A 20389-nucleotide genomic window follows, 5' to 3' on the forward strand; every position below is an offset into this window, starting at 1 on the left:
AGGCCCTGGAAATCGGTAAGGGGAAAGTGGGTGTGACATGGACAGCTAAGATAAAAGGAAAAAAGTAGTCAGCATGACTTATTAAGAGATGGACATATTTCATGTAGACATTTTTGACTGATGTAGGAAGTTATCATTATTGCAATATTAAAATTTTAATCACTTTTAGTTTCAGAAATAGAAGGAAATGTAAAAGGTTTAGATTAATATTTGAGAAAGACTTAACTCTTAAATTTTGTATCCTTCAAGAGTTATGTGTTAAAGACTCCTAATAAAAAAGCAGAAAATGGGCCAGGCATGGTGCCTCGCACCTTAATCCCAACACATGGGTAGCAGAGGAAGGTGGGGTGAGTGTGACACACACACATACACACACACACAAAGAGGGCTAGAGAGGTGGCTCAGTGTTTAATAGTATGGACCACTCTACCAGAGGTCCAGCTTTAATTCTCAGCACCTATGTAGCAGTGCACAACTCTGTAACTCTAGTTCCAGGGGATGCCGGCACCAGGCTTTACATGGTATATAGACATTGTGATGGTTTGGATAAGCCTGGCCCGTGGGAATGGCACTGTTAGGGCTTGTGGCCTTGTTTGAATAGATAAGGCCTTTTTGGAGGAAGTGTGTTACTGTGTAGTGGGCTTTAAGGCCTTCTCTGGTCAGGCTTCTCCTAGTGCGGAAGAGAGTCACTGCCTCCTAGCTGCCTGCCAGAGATAGTTTCTCCTAGCTGCCTGTGGGAACAGTTTTCCTGGCTGCCTTTGGATCAAGATATAGAACTCTTGGCTCCTTCAGCACCATGTCTGCCTGGCTGCTGCCATGCTTCCTGCCATGATGATAATGAACTAAACCTCTGAAACTGTAAACCAGCCCCAATTAAATGTTTACATTTCTAAGAGTTGCCTTGGTCATGGTGTCTCTGCACAGTAATCAAAATGCTAAGACAGACATACACTCATAAAATAATAAAAGAAAATAGGGAAAGAATTTATATTCATGGGCATCTTGAAAAGGCACAAGGAAAGCATGCCATGATAGCTTAGCAACCAGGCAGAAGTAAGACATGTATTTCCTAAAAAATTTAAAAATTGCAGTGGGTTCTATTCTACGGTAAAGATCCTATGTATTGTAGATGTACTGAATGGTTTAGGTGGAATTGCAGAGTTCACAACAACAGTAGTGGCTCCTCTAAAGCTGGTTGCTTTGTTTGAAAAGGTCATGTCTGCCGGGTGTGGTGGTGCACGCCTTTAATCCCAGCACTCTGGAGACAGAGGCAGGCGGATTTCTGAGTTCGAGGCCAGCCTGGTCTACAAAGTGAGTTCCAGGACAGCCAGGGCTACACAGAGAAACCTTGTCTCGAAAAACCAAAAAAAAGAAAAAGAAAAGATCATGTCAGTGTGTTTAGAAAAGTGGCAACATTTGAGTGAATGGTCCTTGTTTTGCCACAGATTACACTTGATTTTTTTTTCTCATACATTATTATGTTTAAGTTCTAATTTGAAAGTTGCTTTTGGTGTTCAGAATACATACAAAAAATTATCTAGACAGTTTTTAAATCCCTGTCACTGGCCTTTCAAGTGTTGAGCACATCTTGTGATCAATCTAAGAAATGGTTACCTCTGAGAGAGACCATGTCATAAAGTCATTCATGTTTTCAGTGACACCCTTTTCCTGTCCCAGGACTCATCCTGGGAACTGGTGACTCGATTCTTAGTTTCCTCATTATGTGACAGATCTTTGGTCTTTTCTTGCACTTATAAACTTGTTTGTTTTGTTTGTTTGTTTGTTTGCTTGCTTGCTTGCTTGCTTGCTTGCTTGCTTTGGTGTTTTGTTTAAGAGAACTGGTTAGACATTTTGTGACATCTTTCTCAATTTAGGGTTTCTGTGTCTCTTGCTTGGAATGAGATTTTCAGTAAGAATACCATGAGGAATGATATGGTGTCTTTCCCTACATGTCAAACAATAGATAATTGTGAGCACTTAATCCAACGCGTGTCTCCACTAGTCACCATTATCCTCTCATAATTGACAGGAGAGATTGTAAACGTCTGTGAATGTCCTGTTGTTCCACTGTCACACAGAGTTGGAGCATCTCATGGTGGGTCCTGCCTGCAGGCCTGTTAGTGTGCTGTCTGCCTAGAGCTGCTGTTGTGTTTCCCCCTATTTCCCCTGTATGTATTGTCTTAAATTCTGTGAAAAATAACTGGCCCTTCTCTCGATTATTTGCTTGTTGGTTCTGTAATTATTGATTTTATTCAGTATGGACTATTGGTTTTGATTTTTCTCTGGGTTATATTATTATTTATTTTGTAGCTTAAAGTGTCCCAATCTTTGGCCTTTGAAAAGCTTTCAGGTTGCCTTCTCTGCTTTTTAAGCACACATCTATTCTTTTTCAGGCATTTTTAATGGCATCACAAGATACTCCAGGTTCACTTGTATTTTCTCTGCCATAGTGCTGTAGTCAACATGTGTACATAAAATCCAGGTCCCTTTTATGGGAGAATGATATTTAGAAACAAATTAAGACTACTGTGCACACTGCTTCTGGAGGGCCATTGTTTTTATACCTTCTTAGTACATAGAAGTAGGAAATATACTTCCTGTTTATGTCTGTCTGTGTCTTCTCTCTCTCTCTATATATATATACATATGTATCTATCCAGGAGAACAGTACAGGGATGGGAATCATGTTATCCTTCCCTTGTTTGCAATTTATATTTGAACTGTCTGAATTTGTATTGTCATTGTGAATTTATAACTACATTTTTGATGTAGTCCACGTTCCCTTCCCCGAACCCCCCTCCCCACATTTGTAGCACTTTCCCCTGACTGTAAGAAAGCTGGCTCATTTATCTACATTCTGTTGACGTGTACTTTGGTCCTACTTTGATGTAAACGTTGGTTGAGAATTGTTAATCCAAGAGCTGAGTGTGATGAAGAACTGGGTGTGGCAGGGCACATCTGTGTTCTCAACACTGGGGAGGAAGAGAGGAGAATCAGGAAGTAGTTTTACTTTTATCCTTAAAATTTTCAGTCAAAATATTATTTTTCCATCATTACTTAATTTCTTCTCTTCCCCTTCAGTATGATTGCATTGTTTATTATGATGTGGACCTTAATCCTCTTTCAATTTCTTTAGTGGATGTCTAACATCCAGTAAGATCTACCTGCCTGCTTGCTCATATTTTACCTAGACAGAGCTGGAAATAGGAGCCTTTGGTAAATTCCAGCACAGGTCTGGTTCCGCACCCCTGCCCAGTTCTAAGGGAGCCAGCCCAACGCTGCCGTCACTGGCCACAGATGAACCAAAGGAAAATGCCCAGTGACTCCTGTCAGGGTCAGATAACAGTCTGTGTGCTCAGAATATTTCACAGCACAGCCCTGATAGAGATATTCATATAGAGTATTATCAGGGAAATCTCTTTCTAGAAATTGCTCCAGTTTAAGTCTATCATTCCTTGTGCTTTGATTTTAGATTTTCATGGTACCTCTAAATTCTTAACATCTCATTTAAGCCATTTATTTATTTAGTCTGGGTGTTTTGTTTTGTTGTGTTGTGTTGTGTTTTTTCTTTTCCAGACAAATTCCCTAGGGTAGCCCAGACTAGCCTGACACTTGCTGTGTAACCCAGGCTGGGCTCACACTGAAAGCAGGCCGCTTGCTTCAGCTGTTCCAGTGCTGGTGGCCACACAATTAACAGAGTCCTGAGAGGAGCTGGGCTCTGCTGTTAGCATGCATTCAGGTGGCACTCAGCATCCGTCCTCCTCAGCTTTCCCCTTCACTGTGTCAGGAGCTTGTCTTTAGATAGCAACTTTCCAGTGGAGCCTCTCCTATTTTCTCTTTGATCTGACAGTGAAATCTCTTTGGGAAATTCAGCAATTCATGTGTCATAGCTAATTAGCAGAAACAACATGGGATTAACCATGAAATTCTTAACACTGTTTGGAAAGTGCCTTCTTAATTCTCTATTCTGAAATACATTTTTGTTTAATAAGATTAGAAACTCTGTGATCCCTTCTGCTTGAGAAAGTCTCAGAGAACAATGGAAACCGGGGTGATATTAGCCTAAATCTGCATTATCTGGGGAGAAAGTTTTGATTTGCTTATTTGGTTAGGTTTTTCTGCTAGAGGGTAAGATAATAATGACCCACAGGAATCATTGTTAATATTATGCCTCTGGCTTAGAGCCTTCCAAAAATCCATCCTAAACTAGACCAGGAAAGCATGGCGATATATGGAGGAGGAAACCTGCATTTTTTCCCTGCCAGGATGCTGGAAACTGTAGTTAAGTGACACTTTATACAGCATGGTTCCTTTCCAAAGATCTCACTGCTATCAGAAGGCCTGCAGAGCACTGAAGCAAAGCCATTTCTGTAGTGACACAGCCACTGTCCTCTCTGCCGTGTCAGGGAGGGAGCCTCCTTGAAAAATCAAAGTGAAGAGAGAGAGAGAGAGAGAGAGAGAGAGAGAGAGAGAGAGAGAGAGAGAGAGAGAGAGCTGCAAAACGTGTGCAGTGTGGGTTATTGCCAAAGACACTGTGTGGGAGATGGCTCCTGATATGTCTGAGATGTGTGGCTCGCTTTTATGTATCAGCTTTATAGAAAATCCCCACTAAAATTGACCAGTTTTGACAAGGAGGTCTTTCTTTTCTTTTTTCTTTCTTCTTTCTTTCTTTCTTTCTTTCTTTCTTTCTTTCTTTCTTTCTTTCTTTCTTTCTTTCTTTCTTGGCTAGCCTTGTCTATAGAGCAAACTCTAGGACAGCCAGGGCTACACAGAGAGACTCTATCTCTAAAAAAAATAAAAAACCAAAATAAAATAAGGGGAAGCCTATGGCATAAATTCAGGCCATTCTCTAAAAATTTACAGGGTAGAATAATTTTTTCTTAAACACTAGACATTTCTGGTGAATATTTATAAAAATCTCCTGTGGGTAAGGACAGTGACATCACTCACTGTCTTACTGTTGGACCGCCATGGAGCTGAAACCAGCATTTGTCTGCTGTTGTCTGAGGTAAGATGTGTTCCCAGCATAGTTTGTGTGTATAAGTACCCAGGAGAAGGTAAAGCAGAAAGCAGGATCTAATGGAACAATGAGTGTATCTCAGAGGAAACAAGAAGGCCATGGGGAGTGCTGGTCAGCCTTCATAAAGACATGGTAGCATGCTGAGATGTAGTCAGGCTAGGCTGGGAAAGGAACCCTGTCCCACAGTGATCGGGCAAGAAGCTACATTATAGTAAGACTCACCAGTTGCTTCCTCAGTCTACTCCTTCTAGAGCAACACAGAATAACTATTCAATAAGTACAGTATTGTTGATTAGAACTTCCTAACAGCATTCAGATTTTACCAAACATCCTTATGTTATCTATGCATATTGACACAGTTATGGATAAAATGTCAGAGTGTCTAATGTCTGGGAGTTTAGACTCTGCAGGTGAGGAACAGGTGTAGGAAGACAATAGTTTTGATAAGTTGTAAAGCTGGATGAAGGCTTATTCTTTCGCTGTGCTTTTGGATATGCTTGTTCAATCTAAAACCAAGGGTTGTAAAAAAATAAGTATAAAAGAAGAAAGAATGAAATTGAATAGAGAAGTGTCTTCTGGTAGAGGCATTCAGGCCTCTGGAATTTTCCATGGGATCTGACAGCGAGTGGCTTAGCACTGTGTCCTGGAAACTTGATGAAGTCAGTTAAGGGATCTAGATAATTGGCGGGGTGGGCGGAGTCATGATTTCTTTTCTTTGGAGGGTGGGAGGTGAATGATGACGAGAGGAGCAGGATAGTCATAGGGAGTTTCTTCTCACTTCTACAATGGAAGCCTAGACCTTCTTTTTTTTAATAATTAGGTATTTTCTTCATTTACATTTCCAATGCTATCCCAAAAGTACCCCCATACCCTCCCCCCCCCCACTCCCACTTCTTGGCTCTGGTGTTCCCCTGTACTGAGGCAGATAAAGTTTGCAAGACTGATGGGCCTCTCTTTGCACTGATGGCTGACTAGGCCATCTTCTGATTCATATGCAGCTAGAGACACGAGCTCTAGGGGTACTGGTTAGTTCATATTGTTGTTCCACCTATAGGGTTGCAGTTCCCTTTAGCTCCTTGGGTATTTTCTCTAGCTCCTCCATTGGGGGCCCTGTGATCCATCCAATAGCTGACTGTGAGCATCCACTTCTGTGTTTGCTAGGCCCCGACATAGTCTCACAAGGGACAGCTACATCTGGGTCCTTTCAGCAAAATCTTGCTAGTATATGCAATGGTGTCAGCGTTTGGAGGCTGATTATGGGATGGATCCCCGGGTATGGCAGTCTAAGTTTGGAGCTGAGACGAAAGGATGGACCATCTAGAGAAAGCCTAGGCCTTCTTACTGAGGCAGAAGATCCTTTTCAAGTCCTAGGCTCTTTGTAGCTCCTGCTGTGCCTTTTTTTTTTTTTTAAACAGTGATTCCCAAAGGAAAACAAGGCAATGAAGATTTCTTCCAGTTGCAGTGTGGGATGTCTGTTCCTTTCAGAATGGGAGCAGAAAGGAGTCCTTAGGGTGTTTGTGGGAGGGTAACCTTCTCCCTGACATTTGAACCTGAGCCAAGTCCCCTAGACCACGGGTTGCACCACAGTTAGTTCCATTCAGCAAAAATAAATTGTAAACTTGTTGACATTTTTGTCCTCTTTACAATTCATTGTTTACTTTTCCATGACAGAGAATTTTGATGCAATTATCACTGAGCTTTCTGACAAAAGGGAACTAGCTAAGGAATTTTGATGAGTTACCCACTTCATTAATCAGAACGAGCATCTCTAGTGACAGGGTTAGAATTACAATGAAGATTAGATAGCAAATTGCTGTTCCACGTAGTGTCAATCATCTGCGGTGACAGCGGTGTGATTACACTTCAGGGAAGAGCTTTTCTTGCCAACAGAACGAGGGCAACTCCAGTGCAGGTAATAAATTTAGCAGGGTGGGTTGTCATTTTTTCCCTCTAGTGGAAACCTTACAAACTAAATGCTGTCTTCTGGAAGATTTTAAGGGGAAGACAGCATTTCACTTTAAAACTTCTCTCATTGTAGTATTGTATTTGAAGAATTCTTCTAGGTAAATACTTAGGTACAGTTCATCCCCATCATGATTTACTCTGCTTCATTGACCATATCAAGCCTGTAATAAACAGATGGTAAAAGCTACAGGAAGAACAAATGATTATATGGACACCATCAGCAACTACAATCCCATACAGAAACCAATGTATTAAGAAAGAAGTGGAGAGAGGTCATGTTAGTTACCAGGCTAGTAAGACTTTCGAGTTTTCCTGGCTTGATTGAGCAGAATGCACTCTTCTTCCAACTCAAGTGTGCTTGTAAGAGCAAGGGGCTAGAGCACTGTCTTAGTTAGCATCTTACTGCTGTGAACAGACACCATGACCAAGGCAACATGGACCCTTTGTTCTATTACATTATTACCAGCTTTCTGCTTCCTATCTCCTTCACTGCCTCTGCTTGGCTCTGTAGATTGACCTTGAACTCAAAGATCTGCATGCCTGTCTCCTGGGATTGATTAAAGGTGTGGACCACCACACCTGGTAGGATCTTTCCCCACAGTCACTACTCCCTTAATTAAATTTAATATCCTTGAACACAGGTTCAGCTCCATTTCAATTCCTGGTACCCCTTTAATACTCGAATCACATATTTTATATTTTTCCTTTCTCAGCTTGCTCCTTTTCATTAAAACACTTTTCATAAAACTGGACTTTAGTAACCACACAATAGAATTTATACCCGACTGTTTTGAGACTTCCTTTGTCAAAGCAATAAATCTAAATCTTTTCACCTTAGCCTCAGGCAGACTCCTTGGACAATGGTAGGAAGCAGCCACATTCTTCACCAAAATACCACAACGGTCTCTGCCACATACTGAAATTCTTCTCCACTGAAACCTCTTGGGCCAGGTCTGCACAGTTCAAATCACTCTCGGCAACAAAGTCTTCCATATTCCTACCAGGATGGCCCATTAAGCCCCACTTAAGGGATCCCACTGCTTTCCAAATCCACATTCTTCCAAACAAAAGCGTGGTCAGGCCTATCACAGCAATACCCTATCCCTGGCTCCGACTTCTGACTTAGTTAGCATTTTACTGCTGTGAACAGACAACTCTTTTAAGGACAGCATTTAATCGGGGCTGGCTTACAGGTTCAGAGGTTTAGTCCATTATCATCAAGGCAGGGACATGGCAGTATCCCGGCAGGCATGGTGCAGGAGGAGCTGGGAGTTCTACATCTTTATCTGAATGAAGGCTGCTAGCAGGATACTGGCTTCCAGGCAGCTAGAATGAGGGTCTTATAGCCCACACCCATAGTGACACAGCTACTCCAACAGGGCCACACCTTCTAATGGTGCCACTCCCTAGGTGAGCATATACAAACCATCACAAGCACCATTGTAGCTCTAGACTGTGAACTGATCAGGAGAGACAGGAGCAGCGTGGTCTGGGGATGTGGGGATGTGGGGATGACCTTTAATTCTCATTATCTTGCCCAGACTTAGGATTACCTCAGAGATACACCTGTGTGGGACTTTGCAGAGGTTTACTGGAGGAGGACTGGGAATGTGAACAGCACCAGACCAAATAAAAAGGAGAAAGCCAGCTTAGGTCAGCATTCATCCCTCTCTGCCTCCCAACTGTGGGTACCATGTGGCTGATTTCGTCAAACTGCAACTACTGCTAAACCCTTGTAGCTGCCTCCTTTCCCTGCCATGAGAGACTGTGCCCTTGAACCTAGAGCCCAAATAAACCCTTCCTTACATTGCTCTTGCCAAGAATTGTCTCTGCAGTAAGAAAAGTGACTAGTACCAGAGTGAAGGGAACAAGTAGATGCTATCTGTGGAAGCATGAGAGGACTGGAAGTGTATTCCTTTTACCAGTGTCTTCAAGACACTTATCAGACTCATGTTTACCTAAGGAATATTTACTATGGATCAAGAATAACTAAGCAGTGATCTTTAATTCATCCTTCTCCTTTTTTTTAATCTAAATTTTAATAAGATTGCTTTTGAGCAAGCAGGAGGAAAAGCCCAGTAGCAATTGTATTTGAGTAAAGCAGGGCTCCAGGCATCTGTCCTGGGGCTGTTGTTAGCTTCTGCAGTCAGCCTCACTCCACACCCTGGAAACCTACCCTCTGCTCCCAGGGTCTTAACGCTCGGATGGTAAAGGACCATATTGACTACAGAGTTTATAGGCTCTAATTTTGATCTCCTAAATTCAGGTAAGTATCTAGAGACAGTGTTCTACCATAGTAGGCTATATGTAGTTTTCATTCAATTTCAAAACAGAGAATATACCCTTCACTGTTAGACTAATTATCTATAAATTAAAGACATCACCAGGATGTCAGAATGTTTGAGTTTTAGCCTTGCTGGTGCTTTACTTTGTGACTTCAATTATCCAGCTCTACCTAAAGCTGTAATTCAATGAGCTTAATCACAAGAATAGTTACACTTTCTATTTTATCATAATGATCTACAAATAAATAAAATAGTACATGTAGAGCAATAGAGGGCTAGGGTTGTAGTCTGGTTGTATATTATTTCCTTATGTGCATAGTCCAGGGTTTAATCTCTAGTACCAATAAACAAACAAATGATTAGACAATTAAAGATATAATAGTACATAGAAGTTACTTTGAACTTTATAACAAGAGGGACATAATAATCCAAGGAAATGATCTGGAAAGATGTCTGCGATTAAGAGAAGAAAACTGGCTGCTTTTCCACAAGACCTGGATTATGCTCCCAGCATCCACACAGTGGCTCACATACATCTGTATCTCCAGTTCAGGAGAACCAACACCTTCTTCTGGCCTCCACAGACACCAGGCACTCAAATGGTACACACACATACATGCAAGCAAAGCAGCTACACACATAAAATAAAAATTCCAAAAAATTTTTACAAGGATATAAGAAGTAATATTATTATCAAGTTGGATTATGTTTGTACTATTTTATCATAAAATATGTATGACCCAGGAGTTGAGAGACTGAATACAGCTGTGTATAGATTATTTCACTGAGTCAACCAGGAGGAATTTGCTCCTATTTTTATTTCTGTGATCTAGGACTTGAGTCCGAGTCTTGCACATGCTAATGCAAGATCTCTACCATGGAACTACATCCCCGGCTCAAGAGGAAAATCCCAGGGAATATGGTAAATAGGCTGAGGATATTTTCTTTCCATAGTGGCTCATATTAACAAAAATGCAGTGTTCTGGGGCTGGAGAACTGGCTTAGCGGTTAAGAGTGCTTGTACTTTCAGAGGACCTGAGTTTGGTTCCCAGGATCTACATGTAGTTCTCCATGATCCCTAATTCCTGTTCCAGGGGATCCATTTTCTACTTCTGAGCTCCTTGGGCACCAGGCACCCTCATGGTGCACATACATACATGGAGGCAAAATACTCATACACATAAAAATAAAATATATACATCTAAAAATATCTTAAGATGGTCTATTCTGTAAGATAGAGAAGCAGATAATGATGAGAAAAAGAGAAGCAACCCCTCAGCCTGGCAGCTGTGGGCCCCTTGTTATTGGTGAAGACAAACCTAGTGCACCAAGTCTGTCCTTTTCTCTCTTCTGCCTCCTGGCCTCCCTCCTCCTCTTATGTAGATTTGAAATGACACAAAGGGAATAAGGGCTCGATTTATGTTGTTCATAATTTCTCCTAGTAAGGTATTAAAACCCTGTGTGTTTATCTAAATGGAAATGTAACTGATATCCTGAATAGAAAAAACATTCTGGCCAAGTAATATATTTCCATGAAATATAGCATATGTTCCTTTATATTTTATTGGTCTTTTAACATTTTTTATTTTTTATTATTATTATTGTGTGTGTGGATGGTCTGTGGAGGTGGACATGTGTATAAAAGTTAGAGAATGGCCTGGTTAGTTTTGTTGTCAACCTTATACACCTTAAAGAATTACCTCCATCAGATGGCCTGTGGGCATGTCTGAGACCTTTCCTTGATTGTTGATTGATGTAGGAGGCCCATCCTACTATGGGTGGTGGCATCCCTAGGTAAGGGTGCCTGGGCTGTATAAGAAAGGCAGCTGAAAGTGAACCCAGAAGGAAGCCACTGACTGGAGCATTCCTCCATGATCTCTGCTGCAGTTCCTACCTCCAAGTTCCTGCCTTGGCTTCCCTCCATGATAGACTGTAACATGTAAAGTAAATAAGCCCCTTTTGCCTATGCTTTCATTTGTGACATTTACCACAGCAACAGAAAACAAGCCAGCACTGAAGACAGTTTTGTAAAGCCAGTTCTCTCCTTTTGGGGGTTCTGAGAGTAAAATTGAGGTTTTCAGGCTTGCAGGACAAGTGCCTTCACATAGCAGAGGGATCTTACTGGTGGCCCATCTTTTATTTCTGTTTTCCATTTCCCTATAGCTTTCCAAGAGTAGAGATTAAACTTTGTTTAAAACTCCCAAACTGAAACACAATGGCGGGTGTGTAGTAAATGCTGAAGTAGCATCCCTTAAGTGTTTTTAAAGGAAGAAAGTAGTGAGTTAGCCTGTAGCTATCCTATAAAGCCACTTCCTGTTAGGTCACTTTCAGTTTGATCCCATACTTTAGAGCCCCTGCCAGGTTTGTTATTCCCAGCTAAGAGCCCTATGTCCTCTCAGGAGTCCCACCATTTCATGGAAATCAGTAAACCAGAGATCCTGCTAAAGTTTGGGGAGAGTTTGGCTGAAGAGTACAAAGCTCACTGGAATACAGTGGGAGGAGCCCTGCAGCTGGGGAAGAGCTGGCCATAGACTAACTGGGAAGTAATCCTGAAGTAGGCAGAGCAGGGACAGACAGTAAAGACAGGGAAGTTAATATGAAGACAGGAAAATGTGACATAGTTTGGTTGGTGTTGATGCCAAGAAATGATAGCAGAGGGAGCTAGAAAGAACAGAATGGTTTTGCATTTGTTTGTTTGTTTGTTTTTATGAGGATGGCATATATAGACAAGAACTGGGTGGGCAGTGATTTTTTTCCTCAGACCTGGATCATGAGTAAAGCACACTCTGGAGACTTGGTAGACCTTGTCTAATTTGCTGTTGGCTACCTAGGCACATGAGGGCTAGAAATCTCTAAGCCAACTTATCAAAACCCTAATAACATGATTAGTGGTAGCCCAGATAACCTAGTCATTTTTAACTGTCTAGTTTTCAAGGAACAGGCCCCATTGTGTTACTTGTGTGCCCTCTTGTAGCACATAAGTGGTGCTTGGGACAGGACTGAACTAAAGGCTTGGTACTTGAAGCTCTCAAGACATCCTAGTGGGGTAGGTCTTAGTGGAAGCAGCTCTCTCAAGCTTCTTAAGACCTCTAGTTCCTGTCTAAGATAAGAGCTGCTATCCCAGTTTAACATGGGACCAGTGCCTTATAATGAGAACTATGTATTTTAGTTTGTAATGGGAATTCAGTATTTTAGTTTAAGGTCTGAAGCTATGAGTACCTCTGATGCCTAACTTAAATATTCCTCATCCCTATAAACATGAAAGAATTGAGCTTTGGTCCATTCCATTCAATCACAGGTAATGTTTGTGTGTGTTTAGTGTGATGGGGAAATCTGAGGAAAGGGCTGTCAGTGTGGCATATCTGAAACACAACAGCTGATTGGTGGGGATTTTCTAAATCTTTCCACTTCAGTGTCAAAAACGGTATTTCTCTGCCTGGCACAAGCTGATTCTGGATCATAGGATTAAGCTGGGGAAAGCGGGGACTCTGTCTGACTGGAAGCTTCAACTGAAGGTCCTGAGAGCCTGGAGAGACCATACACGATCCCGGAAGTTGGAACGAGAGACCAAAGCCTTGGAAAATGACCTTAGGGAAGAAAACAGGTACCATTATTTAGATCCTGAAAATCCTTCTGGTGTACATATCAAGGGCAGCTTCCCTCTGAGGAGCCCAAAAATCAAATTCAGAAATGCTGTCCACTAGAATCATCTTACGAGACAGTGACCTGTTCTTCTATGTTACCCCCAGCTAGAAAGGCCTAGCTGAAAATGAGAAGTGAAGCAGATTGTCTGAGGCCCTGATGGAGCTCATTCCCTTTCTGTAAAGGAAGCTATGGCTTCTAATGCTAACAGCAGCACTGTGCCACGGACCATCTCACAGTTCTGAAGAGGGAGTTGGCTTTATTTGCCAATAAATCTCATTGATAGAATCGCTGTCTGTGCATAGAATGTTAATTAAGGACACAGGGAGCATCCATCTGGGAGGCCAACCTGCCAAGAGTGATTCCTCCCACACTGCTGTCTTTTGTTCCACACCTTATTTAGAGGTTTCTGACGCTTTTATACCAAGTCTCTCTTTATTGGTGCTGTGTCACACAGAATTTATTTATTGTCAAATAAAGCTTTTTCATTTTATTATCTTAAAATTAAATACATTTTCCCTTTTCATTTCCAAGTTTAACTTTGCATGTAGTCAGTGTGTGTGTGTTACTTGTATTTTGTTGTTGTTGCTTGATGGTGATGGTGTGTTCCTTAGGGCTTTGCATGTGCTAAATGCATATTTTACTACTGGGATGCACAGCTTCAGTCCATGACCTTTTTATTCTAGAATGAATGTCACCTAGGTTGAAGGAAGCATTATCTTCTTATGCGTAATCATTAACGACAACTCTGTCATCTATTCAGGATGAAGAATTATGTGTGTGGTATGTGGAAACATTGAAAGGCATAGCTGTACAGCCATATGATGGCATCAATCCTGGGAAGTCATGTAGGCGTTGGGTACATGGTCCTTTGCCCTATGTGAGGAAAACAGTATTGAGGGACAGTGCAGGCGTTCAGCAGTGTTGTACAGTGAGGAACATCTTCCCTTCTACCACTAAGAAAGCAGAGCAAGATGTCACTGGCTGGGTAGGTGCCTCAGGGTGTATAGAACAGGCGTCATTGGGGTGGAAGTGTAAGCGTCGGGTTTGGCTGGAGGCCATCAACCATGTGGCCTTCAAGCTCATCAGCTTTGGAGAAGCTGGTTTGCTTGCCTGGTTGCTTGGTTGCACTCTTTATTTCTTTATTTTTAATCTGTGTCTTTGTGTGAGGCCACATGAGTATGTGTGTACCGCATGCATGCAGAAGCCTGTAGAAGCCACAAGAGACCATGAGATCCCTGGAGCTGGAGATAATGGGCGGTGTGAGCCCCCCAGTGAGTTCTGGGAACCGAACCCAGGTCTCTGAGGTGAGGTTTGCTGGGTAAAGAATGTAAACTGGAGACCGTGTAAGGGCATAGAGCGGAAAGTGAAACGGTAAAGTTAAAAGCCGCCTTCAAGCATCGTATGCCAGAAGAAACTTGTACAAGAAAAATCTGGAGAACTCAGGATTCCATTCCAATTAAACAGTTTAAATATGAAAGCACTAAATGGAGATTTCATAATAGTATAATGTGCCAATTTTTTTTTAAGATCTCAGAACTTTTAGTCTGGTATCTGAATTATTTTCAGGTGTCTATTTTTAAATGTTCAGAATGGAAACTAAAAATTTTTTAAGTGCTGAAGTTAGAAAATATTTAACTTATAATTTTTTTTTTACTATAAAACCTTAGAACAAAAAATATCCTAGAGCAGGACGGCACCTTAGGATTGTCAATCTAGCCTCTCGTTTCATGAATAAGGAAAAGAAAGCCCCGAGCGTAGAAGTGTCTTGCAAAAATCCACTCCGAGCAAGTGTGTTGAAAGCCTTGTCCTCAGGACTCCTGACTCAGAGCCTTTTCTACACAGTACTGCCTCCCAGTTAAGCCAACCAGCATCTTAGATGTGCTTCCCTAGGCCAGCAATGATTTTCTGCTACATTGGAATTTGCTTTAGATTGTGATGTAAAAACTGAGAGCTGTCAGATGGTGGTAGGAGCAGACGGGGTGACACCCAGAGAGGGTCCTGCTCTTCTCAAAAGAGAAGGGGGAGGCAGAATGGGGGAGGACTTGCATGAGGGAGGACTGGGAGGAGGGGAAGGGCTGATACTGGGTTGTAAAGTGATAAAGTTAATTTTAAAAAAGAGAAAGAGAGAGAGAGAGAGAGAGGAAGATAGAACAAACAACCAAGTGTGCGATGATCTGAGAAGTGACTGAGAGGAAAGGAACTATTCATGCAGACCGTATGAGTCCCCAGCTCTCTGTGCGTTGAGTATTGTCCTAGACACCATTGTAAGAAATTCAGATCCCAGCCATCTTCATTGGCCCCACTGGGGTTTCTCCCCATCTTTGGATGGACACTGACTACAGTGACAGGTGAGCCAGAGAGTGAAAGACGGCCCCGTGGCTTCCTGAGTTTAACTGGACGGAGTCTTCATCCTCTGGGGAGAACTGGTAGTTGAGTGGTCACTCAACATGGGAGCTTACAGCTCACCCACTGACAGGACACATGCTGTTGAAGTCCACAGCCCTGATTTCTGCACCCACAATTGTTTTGTTCTCTGCAGGGCCCAGCCCTGTGGGCTTTCTTCTCTGTTCTTCCCACTTGCTCGCTAAAGCAACAACAAATCCCTCTCTTCTTATTCATAATTTAGTAACCTCCTTTGCTTTCTTTTCTGAGCCTATGCACAGTCTCACCTCACCTTCAAGAGTTCATGCACTTAATCTACAAATGCATCTGGCTTTCCCTAGCAGGAATGTGGTCGTTCTATTTCCATCCATCTCTTTCCTTTCAGAAGTAGTGTTGGGTTAGGGGTGATGGTGCATGCCTGTAATGTGAACATTTGGGAAGAGAAGGCAAGATGAGCAGCAGCTGGAGGTGATCCTTAGCACATAGCCAGCTTGAGGCCAACCTGGGTTACACGAGACTAGCCTCTCAAAAGTAAAATGAACTCAAAATATGCTTACTATAACTAATGGTTTTATTAAGCTTCAATATAATATACTAGAATTTCAACACAACAAACATTTCCACATTCAGTTGCTGAGGTAATAACAACAAAACTCTGTTCCTCACGTCTTTGACATTGTAGCATTGAAATTAGCACATTCACTTTCACAGGTTGGTTTCATAGCCCTCATTCCCTCTCCTCTTCCTTGAATTTATAGGCAGCTCTACAGGAAACTGGGAATAAGCAGGGCTTGTTTCAGTATCTTCTGCCAGCTCTTCTTGAGTCCTGCCTCCCTGTTTTCTCTGGTGCTTCCTAGGAGGCGCCTGCCCTAGGCTGTACCAGCCGCCTTCCTCACCTGCTGTGCTGCAGTCTTCACACCAACCCCCTGGCCATGCCTGAATCTCTCCGTATCATTTCTCAAGACTCCCACTTCCTTCCTATAATCTTTGATTGTCCATAATTCTTCATTTCCAACACTTCTGAGTTCAGCCTTTTTGGGGGAACCATATGCAGAGAGCTTCTGTTACTCATGTTCCTTCCCATCTCTGCTCGCCTAGGTCCCCAGGTGAGCGGCCATAGGCCACCTGGCATACGCATCTAGTGAAGCCCGTAATAGACCTGTCAGAGGACCAGACGTGCACTGCCTGGCTCACTTTCAAAACCCCTCTAGACAAAATTGTCTTATAGTTCCTGTTTCCCTGGGGGCAGGCTACCTAGTGCATTATCGAATGCATTAGCTCACTCTTTCCTATTCCTGCTGAACCTGCTCATCCCAAATGCAGCTGCTCCCATCACTGCTGTTCTGCATCAGATTTCGGTAGTCAGTCAGGTCCTTGGCATGTGGCTGTATATCCCCTCCCGTTCCCTTTTGAAAAATTCAGTACCCAGGACCCACATGGTGAAGAAAAGAACAGACTCCTGCAAGTTTTCCTCTGACCTCCATATGCCCACTGTGTAAGGCCTGCCTAGAACAACGGAAAAATTACAGCATGGTTTAGATATTCAATCGTCTTGCTGTAAGATAGCATTATTACTCTATTATGGATTTCATTTGGTATTTTTACAGTTTGTTTTATATAAGTAACAAAAAATGAAAAAAAAAAAAACAAAAACCATTTGGAGGCTAGGCAGTGTAGAGTTCTCAGCCCCGTTTCTAAGGGTGAATCTGAAGCTTAGCGGTAGTTGGCCACTTGCCAACTCTCCCCAGTCTGCTTGGTGCTCTCCTGACTTGGAGGTTCCAATGGCACACTTCTCACCAAAAGCACCATTAGAGGTGTTGGTCCTGGGCAGCATGGTTCACACTGGAATTCCTGCTTAAATATTTGCTCTCCTGTGCTCTTAGGTCTGTAGAGACAGCCTTTCTTTGCAGACAGTTATGTAATTATGATGATCAATTTATACGCTCCTGCTAGAAATGTTCTGATTTAGCTCACGAACATATTGGGACAGGCTGCTATCCATAAGGCACTCTGTCCTTTTGGTTATCTGGGAAGTATATCTTAAGCCGTTTCTTCAGGTAAAGTTACCTAAGCAATTGCATCTCGCTAAGGTTTTATGAAATTGAGGTGATTTCACCCCTCTTTCAGAACTAGCTACATTTTTAGTGCAATCTTTTAAAAAGTATAGAAGTTGGTTCATATGGGATGTTGTCACTATGCCAAAATGAGATGCAGAGCAGCAGGCATGGAAACAGCCTGTCTCTCGTTTCCTGGTGTCTGTCTTCGGCCCTTCCACCTTAGCTGGCAAATACAGAAATCGTGACTGCACTCCAAGGCTCCTCCTGTGCAGCCATAGTAGAGTGGGCTCTCAGCACTGGAACAAGCATGCCTTTCTTCTCAGCAAATATGCCTTTCTTCTACCCTCTTAGCCTTGATGTAGTCATAAAGAAGGTGTTCCCTGTCTTTTGTAGCATCTAAAGAATTTTACTGAAGGTCCAAAGCCCATTGCTGCTTTGGGCTGTTCATGCTGTAACAATTCTGTTAGCATACCAGGAGCCTCTCCCACTCATCCTTGAGAAGACTGATGTAAATTGGATGTCACGTTAATCAGACTCAGCAATATGCATCTTCTGTCCTAAAATTTATGAATTTTCCTCACTGGAGAAAACTAGAGACTTTTTGTTCGTCTCCTCCTTTTACAGCTTACTTTTTTCCCTGCTACTCACTGCCTCTTCTAAAATTGTATCAGACTCAGTCTCGTTAGATACTTATTTCCATTATAGATGCATGCATATTTATTATCACCCACAGTGTACTTTTACTATAGAAACTATCTGCCAGTCACCGAGTATTTGTCAACCATCATCAAAGAATTATAAAGATCAATTAAATATAATGATATATGCTGTTGGAAGATGTCCTGGTCGCTTTTTCTGCAGCTCTAGCAGAGTATCATAGGCTGAATAATTTATGCACAATAGAAGTTTATTTGGTTCCTAGAGGTCTTGGGGCTTAGAAATCCAGAGCATAGTTCTGACATGACAAGGGCAAAGAAGCACACACCAGACAGATAGGACCTGGGGCCCTCATTGTTCTCATTGGTAACCCACCTCCAAGATAAGAGCATTGGGCTTCCTGGTGGCTTCCATGACCTGATTAGTTAGTGTATCTATTTTTTGGTCTGGTAGGTAACACTGAGCCTCAGCCCACCCAGCTCCTTAATTACCTTTCAAGGCCCCAGTTCTTCATATTGTTACAGTAGGAGTTCAATCTCCACATTTTTGGAAGGTGTGCTGAAACCATGGCAGCCAAGTTGCTTGTGTCTCAAAGCTGTATTAGAACAAACATAGCAGTGCATTTCTGGTAGCAAGGATAAATACTATCTGGTGAAACGTTGTCTCACTTATATATACTTTTGTTTCATTTACGATTACACATAAACTTCTATATTAAGTTATATTGTAACATTTTTCACTGTAGTTGACCAGCAGAGGTCAAAAGTCATGTAAACATTTAAAAAAAAAAAACTATAGAAATAGTGCTAGAGAGACAGCTCATCAGTTAAAAGCACTTGATGCTCTTGCATCTCCAGATGTCCCTGAATTTAGTTTGGGGTACCTACAAGTGGGGGTCACAGCATTTTGTAGTTCCAGGGGGATCTGACACCCTCTTCTTCTTTTTAAAAGTCTATAGAAAAATGTTCTCCATACTCACTGACTTTAATGATTATGATTTTCTTGATAGGGCCCTAGAGCGCATATATAATGTTTAGCAGTAAAGGGCTCTGAAGAACTTATTATGTTTACAAGCAAAAATCAAAAAGGCAAATAAATAATATTTAATTTTAAGTCTCAATATGGATATCCAGTTCCACATAATCAATCACATAATAATTTCCAAGGTTACAGTAATAGCCATCCTCGAAATAGGAGGGAGATACAAGAAACCTCTAGTCTTGTATTCCTTGTGCGTGTGTGTGTGTGTATGTGTGTGTGTGTGTGTGTGTGTGTGTGTGTGTGTGTGTGTGTGTACATGTGCGCACATGCACTTGCATGGTGCCTGCATATGTGATGTTCACATGTGTGCAGATAGAAGCCCAAGATTGCTGTCATGTGTCTTCAATTGCTCTCTACCTTATATATTAAGTCAAGGTCTCTTGCTGAAGCCAGAGCTCTGCAAGTCTGGTTAGCCAGATTGTTTTAAGGATTCCTCCTTTCTATTTCCTGTGTTTTGAGATAATAGACAGGCTACCACACCTACCTGGTACTTACATGGGTTCTGGGATCTAAACCACAGACCCTACAGGTGTGCGGCAAATGCTTTACCCACTGAGCCTTCTCCTCAGCTCCAAGGCTTTAATTCTTGACCAGCTTCCACTATGCTGTCTCCTGGGGAAGATTCCCATGAGGGTATACAGTAATCCACTCCTAACTCCACCCAGCCAGGTTCACTAACGTTTAGAAGCTTCCAGAGCCAAAAGGAGCTCTTTCTTAGGAGACGAACAAGCACCGTCACAGCTGGACCCTGCCATGCCCTTCACACGTGTCCAGTGCTTAGCTGCTGTCTTCAAACAGAGTCACTCATTAGATCAGGACTTTGGTAAACGAGTCCGCTCCAGTGCTTCTCTCCCTAACCAGGTCTGTAGCAAGATCATCTTCAGAGGTTCACTTAGTCTTTAATTAAAGTCTTAATTATTGGCACTATTGAGTAATGATATGGTTAGGCTATTGAGTTTTCTTTTAACTACCTACCTTAGATTTCCACCCTTACCTGAATCTCTTTCCCTAATGCATTCTTCTTTTCAAAATAGCTATGTGTATACATAATAAAACTGAATATGTTTTATTGGGAAAGTAGAACAGTACAAATGTGTTTTCGTCTTGAAGGTAATGCTTAGGTATTGGTGCCTTTGATGAGAGACTGCTCTGAGGAATGTAGTTATTTCCCTACTGAGACATATATAAATGTGTTATTGTTAATATTTTATTTTGTTTTATCTTATTTAGTTTAATGTAACATGATAAGATGAAGCATTTCAGAAACTTGTTTGACCTTATGCTTCATTTGTATTATCAACTAACGCTATAAATGGCTTCTTTGTTTTAATGAAAGT

General features: G+C 41.9%; 1 protein-coding gene across 7 annotated transcripts in view; it reads left to right on the forward strand.

Annotated features, from left to right (window-relative positions):
* Ccdc191 (coiled-coil domain containing 191) overlaps positions 1-20389 on the forward strand; it is a 74506-nt gene that overhangs the window by 28702 nt on the left and 25415 nt on the right. For 6 of the 7 annotated variants that reach the window (XR_003951771.1, XM_006521958.2, XM_030249033.1 and 3 more), the window contains one exon: positions 12684-12874. Coding sequence is in view for 6 of the 7 variants with exons in the window: in XM_006521958.2 (XP_006522021.1) it covers positions 12684-12874 (191 nt within the window). In the remaining variant the exon portion in view is untranslated. The other variant, XM_006521959.3, reaches the window with a different exon arrangement.

Source organism: Mus musculus, chromosome 16 (genome assembly GCF_000001635.26).
Source record: "Mus musculus strain C57BL/6J chromosome 16, GRCm38.p6 C57BL/6J".
Classification (NCBI taxonomy): Eukaryota; Metazoa; Chordata; class Mammalia; order Rodentia; family Muridae; genus Mus; species Mus musculus.